The sequence below is a fragment of the Ptychodera flava genome, chromosome 12, assembly GCF_041260155.1.
Source record: "Ptychodera flava strain L36383 chromosome 12, AS_Pfla_20210202, whole genome shotgun sequence".
In the NCBI taxonomy this organism is placed as follows: domain Eukaryota; kingdom Metazoa; phylum Hemichordata; class Enteropneusta; family Ptychoderidae; genus Ptychodera; species Ptychodera flava.
This window is the reverse complement of record NC_091939.1, coordinates 38,557,417-38,569,824: the sequence shown is the minus strand read 5'-3', so window position 1 is coordinate 38,569,824 and position 12,408 is coordinate 38,557,417. Positions and strand designations below refer to the sequence as shown.

Sequence of the window (12,408 nt, the reverse complement as noted above, 5' to 3'; positions counted from 1 at the left end):
CATTAATCTATTTGATATGTATTTAATGTATGGACAATTTTCGTTCAAGAACAAACGATGATTCAAATAATGTTTTTTGACTCCCAGCAAGTTACAAGACACATCAAAATGTCATTGCAGCTACGCACATTATTCTCACGGATATGAACTTGTGAATGAAACATTACCTCGTCTCTTTCATCAGATAGTTCAACCTCTGCCAAATCTACACTGTTGTAGTTTGTTTTCAGGCTGTCGTCTGGTCCATACAGAGGTCGAATGTCAGGATGGAACAAGAGGTAGCCATTGTTGGTTACAGCGAAAGAATATCCATTGACACCAAGCTGCAAAAACATTAACATACGTAGACAAGTTTATTTATTTCAAGTCAGTACATGTGAATATACAAATATAAAACATTACAGAAATTCTGTTTTTCGCCAAGTTGAAGTGCTGTATTCATTGCTTCAATAAAGTTTGTGTGCGATGTGTGATAGTGAGTGTACAAGCGTGAATGTTTCATGAACTCTACATCCTGTGAAGGGTCTCAGTTAGTAACAACTTAGCTTGGTTTTATTGAATCTCTCTTTTTTTTGAGAGTGGGGATTTGGCCAAGTGGTTCTCTCTGTTGCCTCTCCGCTTAATCAGCTGTATTGTATGTTCCATGATTCATACAATTTGTTATCTCTGACTTTAAATTTTACATTTGTCCTCAAAATTTCCATCAACTTTGCTGTACTTATAACGATTAGAGCATACAGCAAAGTGTATTACAGCAAAGTGTATTGCAACAAAACTCACAAGGATACATGTACAAGTCCAGTCAAGTTTCATCAAGCTGCAAGTTTATTTATTTCAACAGATTTATTTCCAGCATATCGTTTTTGAAATAAGAATTAAAGCTATATATCATTAATTTCATTGATTTCACAAAAGGATAAAATGTCAATCAGCATTAGAATAAAGTGTGACATAATCATTGAAATTGTTACAGTTTACAGTTTTGGTTAGTTTTATTTCATTTGAAGATGTTTTATTGGTAATGGTATAGGGAGATCACAGTGATTGTCAAAAAGGAAAACAAGATTTGTAAGCACACACCGCTACACAGGATATGGTGTTAAAAGAATTTAATAAGCAACAGTGGACAAATACAAAGCAGTGATAACCTAACTACGGAAAAATACAATGTCAAGCAAAACTACGAAAGTAAAATCTAGGCAAAAACCATTTCAAAACTAAGCACAAAATAACTCAAAGATTGGGTGAGGGGTCTCCGCCAGTCTGCTTCCTGGGCAAAGGTTTGGGTTGCAAAGTTGTGTTTGCAGACCTTTGGAAAGCCGAAAGTGAAAGTGGTTCCACCAGGCCGGTGGAGACCACCTTCTTGAGTGGGGGTACATGCAATGGACGGCCCACGGTGGGAAGCAGACTAGTGGAACCAAGGAGGAGATGGGGATGGTGGCGGGATAGCTTGGCAGACAGCCCGATGGCCTAGAATGAATGAACTTGGACAAGAAGCTTGCAGCAAGGATTAGGTCAAGTGCCGTGCGCAAGAAAGATGGTAGCTAGATAGCAGATGAGTAGATAGATAACCAGTATAAGATGTCTACGTCAGCAATGCAAAGTGACTTCAGGACATGTTGTTCTGCAGGCAGCTAGCTCCGTGGACTTACAAACTGGATTTGTGTTAACACACAATTCCTTATTATAACAGTGTAAGAGTTCTCCATTGTCATTTATTGTTGGTAGCAAATACAGAGAAAATGATGGTTTCCTATTATTTGTTTCCATTGCATAAATAAAATATTTTGCTATAAGTATGAGATTATTGTAAATAACTGGAGAACACTTCCTTAAATTTGAAACAATAACTGCACTTTAGAATGTGAAGACAATAATTCAGAATCAAGCTGTATGATCCTAATCCACAGTTTCTGTCAGTTGGTCTTTGGCAGTAACATATCAATCTTCTATTGTATGATTTGGTGAAGAGGCTAGTGATGTGTGATGATGGGTCTTCACATGGAGACACCACACTTAATAATAAACTTTAATTTATTTACATTTTTTGACGTGTAACTCCTCTGCAGATGGGCCGGAGGCCTTGAAATGCAATAAACAAACAAACCACACTTAATAGGTTTTTAAAAGCGTATGCTTTACTGACCTTGTATGGTGGTGTCAGTTTCAGAAGTTCAAAGACAGGCACATCAACTCCAACAACTCCTAGGAGAATACCTTGATCCAGCTACAACAAAAGACAGTTGTCACATTGTTTGTGATTTTTGTAATCTCCCAATAATATCATACTTCTATCATCTATGGCACGCAAAGTATCCATGATGAATAAAAGGGAAAATCTTGTTTTCCACATTCTTATCGCAACTGAACATCTTGACATCCAATATTGTAGTAACAGAGGTCTGATCATGTACATTTGTAACTCAGTCTGTAATCATCCAAACATTCATTTATTTATTCATTTTAAACATTCATTGACGATAATCACCCACTCCTCTATCATAATTAGTATATTAAATGCACTTACTGTTTTATTTTTATTATTGAATACAGGTTGTGCCACGGTAGTCATAAGTGCTAGCCCCTGTAAACAGAAACCAGTCACAAATTACAAAATAACCTTAGTCAACCACACAGAAATCTATACGTTGTACTCATCTGGGAAATTCAACCAAAACCTAAAAAAATAGTTTATAAATTATTTCATCACATTCTTTGATATTCAGGAAGTGTGGAAATTCAAAACGAATTTCTTTACTGGTTTGAAGATATTCATAATATTGTGAAGACACATTATTTTCTCTAATGAAAAAAAAAACAGGAACAGAATCTTACAGTTACATGGATGTTTACTGTGTGTGATGCTGGGAGTTTGTTGACAGACAAACAGACAATACGATAATGAAGCAAGCACGCAAGCTGAGCACACTGAACACATAGGACAAAGTGGTTTACCTTGTGATGTGATGCAAACAGGTTTCATAATGTGAAAAATAACCCATGCAGAATCAATCTTATGGTAAAAATGTTTACAATGTTGCTACACAATGGTACCTAACAGTATACTGTTGTGTAGTATATTACAGTGACTAACTTTGTATATTTAGAGGACCTGGTATAATTTGAACCAAGCAATTTAGATGTTTCAATGCTTGCTACAGTATTAATATGAATATATGTAATAACATTTCTTGCTGTTATGTTCCTTTTAGAATTGATTGTTTTGAAAATAACCTAAACGGGAACATCCTAGTATTATTGTTGCTTTTTTCTGGCAGCAAATAGTAGTGTCTGAATTTGGTGTTCCAAAATGTAACACATTGCTTAAAAGTTCAGATGGAAACACATCTTTGTTGACCAGTTTGACTAACATTATCTTTGTTCTGCTATTGCTACTTTGTAGAAAAAAATTCATCTGGCATTGTACATGTTAAGTTTTGATGATGCTTTAAAATTTGGTCAACTGTAGCCATGAATCACATGATCAAATTCAATAATGGCAATGATGGATGGGACACTTCATATTGTAAAATATAACTGAAGAAAAATATTACAGTTTACTTCCTTTGCAAACTTATATCAAAATATTACATCTATATGGGAAAAATTGACGCTATTTATTTATGATGTCCCTATCAAATGCTGATATATTGATATGAGTTATTGTGTGTACTAAAGTGGCTTGTCTGTACCCATGGAAACATACATCAACTGCCAATAGTATATCTATACATCTGTGTGGTTATTGAAATCTTACAATGTTGACACTCAACTGTCATTAATTGAACATATCTGAACAACAGATTTTAAAATGTTTCTTGAATGAAAATTTGAAATTTTGGAGACGCTAGATTACAGATAATAACACGACATTGTATGTCTGATACATAGAATGATTAGTAAATTAACAAGTTTTCAAGCACATATCACAGATTATGATGAAGGAAATTGGATTTTAAACATTACAATGTTAGCCATAATGTCCAGTTTGATGACTTCAAATCCATTCACAGATCTAATTAAAATTCATATAAATCACATTAAGATGTGACATCAGAACAGCTCATTCCTATCATGAATCAAAAATATTCATTGCAGCAGTCAACTTGGAAATTCTGCCTGACAATTTATCCGTTTTGAACGAATCCCTTGGTGAGATGATTCTTGGAAGAATCTTGCAGCTGAGTGAATAGTACATCAAACTTGTCCATAAAAAATTCTCATCACATGACAATATTCTTGTTGTAGCTGGTTTGTACCACATACTAACTGAATAAAGGCAAACAACTTAGAATGATGAAATTAATAAGAAAAAATCTAATCTCACAAAGTGCTATTTTTGAGGAACAGCTTTCAACATGTCATGGAAAAAAAATTAAATTCTTTCAATGATATTTCTACACAAAGGTTCAATGAAATACCAATAAATGTTTGTGTTGAATTCTAAATCTAATGAATTGTTTTACATTACTGTGCAAGATTTGTAGCTAATAATATAAAAAATTCCTAAGAATCATTTAAAAAGTCACTGTATATCGGTTAGTTTCAGAGGCTTTCACAAATTACTGATGCATTAGGTAAGAAACAGAATTATATTCAGTAGATTCCTTGATCTGTTATCTCAGAAGAATAGTTTTAGTATGAACATTACTTCATTTGGGGGGAATTTCACTTTATATCTACATCATCAAAGTCTTAGATTTGTATGATATACAGCAGAATCAATGCTCTCTGTAATCACTGGTCACATAATCTGTAAAGTCAAAATTGTGGTAATGAATGCAGGCATAACACGTGTTCTGAAAGGACTGTTTTCAAGTGAATTTACTGGATTTTTGGAAACTGGTTCTTTGTTGTACTGATTTGTCGATGAAAACTGGATGTCACATTTAAATGTCTGAATTGTTTATCTGGAGAAATAAACACAGGCCGAAAAAACCAAATGCTATTTGCCCAAAATTCTGCTCATTTTGCAACACTGAGTAATACATGATTTATCTGCAACTTCATTCATTGCTATTATCATAATCAACTACTAAACTCTTTGGAAAGATCTTGAATTTCAACAGATTAACATTTAATTACTCCAGAACTTTCATACGTTCAGAAATTGATCTTTTATTTGGATATATTATTTCTACGTCAGTTTGACCATGGCATAGTAGGTGATGTAAAAGTAAAAGTGAAATTATTACAATAGTATGCAAATGTGAATCCAGGGATAGGAAGGAGTAATTAACTATAAACGGAAAATGCCGTGAAATGTTTTCCTTAAAGATAAAGTGCAGATGATGTAACTCCAAAAATGGTGTGAATCTGTAAGAAATATTGAGACAGTAGAAATGGGATATGTACAGTTACCCGCTGTCCAGGACAAATTGCCAATGGAAAAAGTTGGAAATTAAACCCATTAGTGACAGACAGAAGCATACATGCCAGGTAATTCAGCATTATTGTATCAAATTGATGAGTTTTTCCTTCACCAAAATAAAATCCAACTTGTGAAGAGAAGAGAAACAGAATCTGTCCAAGTTAAGATTTACTGCTAACACCAAGAATTACAAAATGTTTATCAAGAAGATTTTTTTATGCTGGTCATCAGGGAATCCTGCACTCAAACTTTACCTTGTCCAAAACCAATCAAAGATGGTGACCAAAGACATTATAACTCAACAATTTTTCACTATTCAATCAGTATGTGTGTAGAAGGGCACCTACTCTAGGCTGACGTTCATAATTGTCACAATCAGGTTACATAAATGTAAGACAATGACAATGCTATCACACTGTATTATTAACTTGCACAATATCACATTTGCTTAAGCTCAAAGCATTGCAAATTGCAAAGAGTCAACTACAGGTATTGGTAGCTTTGAACAAAACAGACAAAATGTTCGTTGTAAGAGTACACTGAAGTCAATGATATGTAAACATAGAGATAAAGATAGAATGGAGATAGTAATATTGGAATATGAAATGCCGCAACAAGATTGCTGCTCAAACACTGATAACTTAATTGGAAAGTTACAAGAAAGGATAGAATGATAAATGACTTATGCAATGATGAGAAGTAGTCATGTGACAGTCATGTGACATCGAGTTGAAACAAGGATCCAGTTGTTAGTGACATCATACTCTGGATCTTCTGGTAATGTCTGGCATGCATGTTGCTTGGCAACCAAATTACCATGATGATTGGTTTCTATTTCACAGAAGTCATTGCATTTTCAGTAAACATGCAAAAATAGTAAGTGTTATACCTCACCAGGATGTACAGCATTCATTGAGTATTGACTCCATACAGAATACATGAGACAAGTACATTGGTCTAGATAGAGTGAAGTTGGCATGACAACTGTTCTAGAAAGATGAATTTTGTCTAACCATGCATCATTTCATCATGCTATCATCTACAACTTCAATAAAACTTATGTCAGATGTTGCACAATGATGAAATATCAGTCATTTTGAATATGAACTTATGAATAATGAATTCTTAATCAATGTATGATGATTTGTTAATTGTCTTGGCAGGTTTCATCTTGATTTCAATTTCTTAGAATGTTCATCAGGCATGCAAGATTGAACATGCAACTTTTGATCTGCACATTTCTTGATGTCTACAGAGTACATGCATTAAGTTGTATAGAGAAGAAATGTAGATATTTTATACACGTCAACATCATATTGTTGCACATATAATATCCATATGTGGGATAGATGATATGGGCAGTACTGGTTGCAAGTCAAAATGATGATAGGGGAATTTCATGACAATTACAAAATGATTTTAAAATGGTGACGGATATGATATGGTTGTTTAGAAAACACTAGTTTCCTACCTCCTTCAGTAACATCTGCTTCAAATCTGTTCTATTGACAGGATGCTTTGAACAAACACAAGACACATCTTTCGTAACTTGGCTATGTGACTGTTAATTCCTAGTGCTTGCTCAAAGTATCCAGTCGGTGTGTAAAAAGCTAAAGAAATTCTAAAACACTCGTAAAAAGAGTCAGTATCACACAAAAAGTTTTAGAAAATACATTAGTAGGAATACGCTCAATGAAAAAAATTGCACAAAACAGATGAATAATTTTTTTTCTTGCTACCAGTAAACTGCAGTGGCTAGGAAAACCCTCATATAACAATTTGAAACCAAATGGCCCTTAACATTCACAAGTCTAGAGGAAACAGAAAATTTGGTCTGATTAATCTATTAAAGCTGAGGAAACTCATTTTATGCACATAAAAATGTGCAAGCAGAAATTTTACATCGTTGTAATATTTTAACCATAAACAATAATTTGATGATTTACTTATCTGAGGCAAGTCCCGACCAATGTGCTCAATATGATGCAGAGTGTACAAGAGTAAAAAAGAAACGATAAAGAACCTCATTTACCGCCTGGTCCATGTAAACATTGGTCCACACTGTGTCATGTGTCTTGTTTATTACCATTGGTCGACTTAGAACATGGATATATTTCTAGAAAAAAGTCACAAAAAAGGATGCAAAATGAAAACAAGAAGTTCTTTGAAAATGATTAATCACATTTTATACTTTATAGCATGGCTGATAATGACACTTTATGTCTTTAGATTTAAGTAATAATCTACCACCTCCTAGCCCATAATGGTTGATGAAAGCAAACTTTGCACGACCTATGGTAATCGAGGCTTTGCCTTGTACATTATGGGGTTTCGCAAAGTTTGCTTTTGTTCATTATGGGCCAGGAAAGGGTACATTATTGCTATTATTCTATAGGTTTGGCAATGACAGTGACTTCATAGATGTAGAAAACATGTGGGGTCACAATGTTGGATGCATTATCAGTGATAATCTGGTGGAGTGACATCACAAAATTCACTGGTATTGACAAAGCTATAGTGTAACAAACAATACAGTTACCTAGTTACATGATTTCTCTTTTTTTCTGATCTAAGGGAAATTACAATAGATTCTTCATCTGTAGGTGTTTGATAAAAGGTGGACTGTTTGCTCTTACTATTGAATTAATGGAACATTCCGTGATATCTATGTCAAAAATGGTTCAGTGTAGTTTTACACTATTACTATTCACTGACTATCACAAGTTTTTTGAAATGGAAGCTGACAAAATGATCTGTAACTTTACCGAGACATTTTCCTGCACATCAGCGATTGTCTTAATCTGTGTGAAGTACCCTATGAAGAAAGAATAGTCAATTCAATATAATGTCATTAATATACAGACAAACTGTCTCTTTCACTTCACTGAAATAACACCCAGAATTCATAGGATATTAATAACAACACTAACTTGCAGATCTACTGTTGATCCACGAAAAATTCAAGAAAGTAAACTCATTGAGACTATTCTGAACATTTCAGCTATGGACCAACATACAGCGCAATCTTGACAATATGAAGTGGTTATAAGAAATTATTTGAATGTTGGTTAATGATTTCATTTGTCATTTCACAGTATTCTGCCATTGAAATCTGTATCTTTTTGGACTTAAGGATGTACGATCGGAAAAAGTAAAAGTAATGTCAGTTTTTTCAAATGGGGATTTTTGAATACTTACATATGTGAATAGTCCAAAACTGGGGAAAAAGGATGGGGTCACCGCGCTTGTTTTTTTACAAAATGACATTAAAAATTCATGGTTTTCCACAAAATTACTAAAAATCAATAAAACAGGTCATCATTTTCATATTTATATCATGAGTGCATTTTTCACATTTACACTGTAAAAGAATAAAGAATTATAAACCTAAGCTACTTTGAAGATTTTACTTACGTTAAAATTGAGTTAAAAGTCATCATATTTATTTTTTAGCCAAAATTGCAACAAATATGCCCCAAATTTTAGGAATGGAAGAGGGTAATTTATTAATTATTGATAGTTTCTACTAATGTCAATTTTCTCAAACTTTGCCAAATAATAGCTCTTTTTGTGAATTTTTCAAAACCACATTTTGTTTAGTAGGTCACCGAGCTCGATTTTTCACAATTTTGCAAAATCTATCTAGGATTTACAGGTTCTGGCGATAAACCATGCTCTCCCGCGTTCTTCGCGCGAGGGCGCTCTTCAAATGCTGCTGACCTGCATTAGCTACCTGCAGTGGCCTTGTCCAGGCATAATTCAAGCATACCTATAAACTTTAATGAGAGGGAAATGACAGAACAAAGCAAAGAATTTTAGGTTCTTCTACTTTTTAGAGTCTATATATTAATACATCATACAAAAAATCACGTAATATTTATTGCCGTGACGCTTATCGGTGGGGATTAGGTTGACTTCGCTGCAGGCTAAGTAAGTTGTCACACACTACGTGGAGCCAGGAGCCGAGGCCGTGAACTTGGCGTTTCTCCAATACACGATGACAATCGTAAAGGCAAGCCCGCAACTGACACAAGTGTCAAGATTTTCGGCTAGTTCACTCAAATCGACAATGCGACGGCCATTCTTCCATTCTCCGGTAGGTCTACTAGCGACACTATCATTGGAATTATAACCACGACCTGCTCTTGTATAGCGAATCAGACGTCACACTTCTGACTTACGCTGTACAGGCTACGGTCATGTTGCATTCTTTTTATCTCTTTGCTGAATTCTCGTACCTTCCAGCATGTTTTGAGGGCACGCTGAACATTTCTCGGCGCGATTTTCCTTTACCTACATTATGTACAACGCAAAAACGTTTGGAACGTCACTATGCGCGCGTGGTTACTATGGACACATTTCTGCGCGGAAATCGGCGCAGTACGCTTATATTTTTCCGATCGTACATCCTTAAAATTCTCTTAACCTAGAAGATATGAACTATTTCTTGCAAAAGGCTAATGAGATAATCGTCAGGCGTGCATTCTTAAATTTGTTGCTGACAAAGTATTTCTCTATCAGGTCCAACCTCAGTCAAATCCATCAGGATTTGGATGTTTGACTCAACTAAACATTTAGCTAATTAAAACATTACATAAATTTGTGCAGTAAGTTCAAATTTGGATTAATTTTCCCATTCCTAAGGCTTTCCAAACTTATTGCTGTGAATGGTTTCTACCACTGTGTCTGTTCATAAAAACTTTCCTCATTCAGGAATGTTTTCAATTTCTTTTGTAAAAGATAAAGAGATTCTTTTTAAAAGTTGTTAATAAGACAAGCTGAAATGCTTTTGTTCTGTCAAAAATGTACTCCTGAAAGGAATTAGCGCTGATCGCAAATGACGTCACTGTTCTCTCTCATTAATATGCATAACTAAACATTTGTCCGCATTTTCTGCATAAACGACGAAAATCAAACCTGCAAGTGTTAGAAAGGCTATTTAGCGCCACACTTATTCGTATGAATTGATGACTGAGACTACAAGCTGCAACAACAGCCGCGCATACAACGACAACATTTGTCCGAATTTCAGCATATTTGTCCGAAAGTCGTGCGCGTGCAGCTATATTTAGTAACAAACCCGAAATCGCGATCAACGGTCCTGAAAGGAATTAAGGAAACAGTTTAAGGAAAACTGACATTTTGTAACCCAAGTTGCGCTCACCTTTGTTTTTGCAAGCCATGCCACGTACTTTCTCTGAATAATCCACTTCTCTTCCAATGACATAGGTAAACAGTCGGACCTGTGGGATAATGTACCAACAGATATGTAATTATTGTACATCTATACAGAAATCATAAATAACTGACATATTTTACAGACTCTCAGAAAAATTGCTATGGTTCCTGTACCATAATACCCAACTGTGAACAAACACATTATTATTATGGACCTGCAAGAAAGGTCAATGTACTAACACACTGCACACAAATAGACTTTATACAAAATGTGTGATAAACCACTGTTACAACCCCTGTCCTCACATTATGATGTACCTTGTGTTTTGGTTTTCTGACATTAAATTTTGTAATATTTTTGTAATCGTTTTCATTACTCTTGAAACATCACTACAAAATGCAAGAATACAGGTGCATGTGAAAACACATTAACTACTAGTTGTTTTGCGTCAATAAATTTGGTTTTGAGAGCTATTAATCAAATACCTGAGTGAAGTGAAATATAATTCATTGCTATAATACAGTATGAAATCATATTCGTTTTGTATGAAACCTTCATTTAGGTCAAGAAACAATTTCCTACTTTTAGCCTTCATTTTAGTAGACATTTAGTTTTTATGATAAATGTCAGATTTGAATATTATCAAACTGATAGACTAGTAGGTAGTCAAAAACACAAACACCTGGATGAGAGACTTGACAGGACTTAAAACAATGGCCAATAATGAATAAACATTAGCTTACATGTTTATCTGCATTGTACTTTGCAAAAACTGATTCATACTCATCAGTAGCGCCATCGGTAATCAGCATTATAGCTTGGTTACACCCTGCTCCTTTGTCATTAGTGTTGAACTGTGGGTAAAAACAATAAAAGCAATCACTGAACTGCATAAAGATCTTGTTTCATTTGATGTTCTCTTAAAATAATGTGAACATCTATGTCCAGTAATGTACAACCAAAAAAAAAGCTACAACCAAGAGGTGGTTCCATGGTGTTTTGGTAAATACTAAATGGGATCAGGAACTTCTTAGCATTGATGAATGATACTGAATTGTAACATTTATGGTCTCAGTATCAGTACTTATAAAAACAGGTTTTTATTTTACCAAGGTGTAGACAATATCTCCAAAACAAAATAATATTGCTAATATGTGTGTCGGAATGTGAGTTCACTGGTTTGTATTTCATGAAATATTGTAATGTATGATAGTAGGTGTGACATACATTGTATGGGTGCATACCGCTGCCAACAGAATGTCAGGTTATATTTGTACAATGACTAATGGCAGGTAGATACTCATCTTTCCTAAAGAAATTTCTTTATTGCTGTGATATGCATGTATGACATTCAGGTGAAGGACCTGTGTCAAAAGGTATTTGAATGAATTCAATTTTCTTAGCAGACCAGTCTACACAAGAAATGCAGTATGTCAAGAGAACTCGTTAGTTTGATTACATACCGTACATGTATGCACATTTTTAAAAATAGTGTCTAGGTAACATTTATCTCTTTGGCTTTAGTTCAGATTAGTTTACAGTTTACCCCAGTCATTGAATATCATGTCATTACGGATGACATAATTCATTATTCTCTGATGTTTCACTGATGTGTCCTATTTAAATTTCAAGATTTCTGCATTATTAACCCCAAGTTAAGAATTTCTTCATGAGCCAACTATACATCAGTATGTAAGAGTTATAGGGAGTTCTCTTCGCTTGCAACTGCAAATCATTACTTGGAGAGTGCAATGTGTATTATAGATCCTATGATATATTAATGCCTAATGCATGCTTTTGTGTCTGAATGTAGCTGGCATTTGCCAATTGTTAAATGAGCATTTGGTTTCTTTCCCAT

At 34.5% G+C, this 12,408-nt stretch overlaps 1 protein-coding gene across 9 annotated transcripts in view; it reads right to left on the bottom strand.

The window, feature by feature from the left end:
- The window catches only part of LOC139145821 (voltage-dependent calcium channel subunit alpha-2/delta-3-like), a 59,934-nt gene that overhangs the window by 25,196 nt on the left and 22,330 nt on the right, over positions 1-12,408 (bottom strand). For 3 of the 9 annotated variants that reach the window (XM_070717219.1, XM_070717224.1, XM_070717220.1), the window contains 8 exons: positions 11,294-11,404; positions 10,536-10,614; positions 8,137-8,186; positions 7,395-7,487; positions 6,843-6,887; positions 2,528-2,584; positions 2,147-2,227; positions 168-323 (listed from right to left, as the gene is read on the bottom strand). In XM_070717219.1, the coding sequence (XP_070573320.1) occupies positions 168-323; positions 2,147-2,227; positions 2,528-2,584; positions 6,843-6,887; positions 7,395-7,487; positions 8,137-8,186; positions 10,536-10,614; positions 11,294-11,404 (672 nt within the window). The remainder of the gene's footprint in view (positions 1-167; positions 324-2,146; positions 2,228-2,527; positions 2,585-6,842; positions 6,888-7,394; positions 7,488-8,136; positions 8,187-10,535; positions 10,615-11,293; positions 11,405-12,408) is intronic. The other 6 variants (XM_070717221.1, XM_070717225.1, XM_070717222.1 and 3 more) reach the window with 3 other exon arrangements.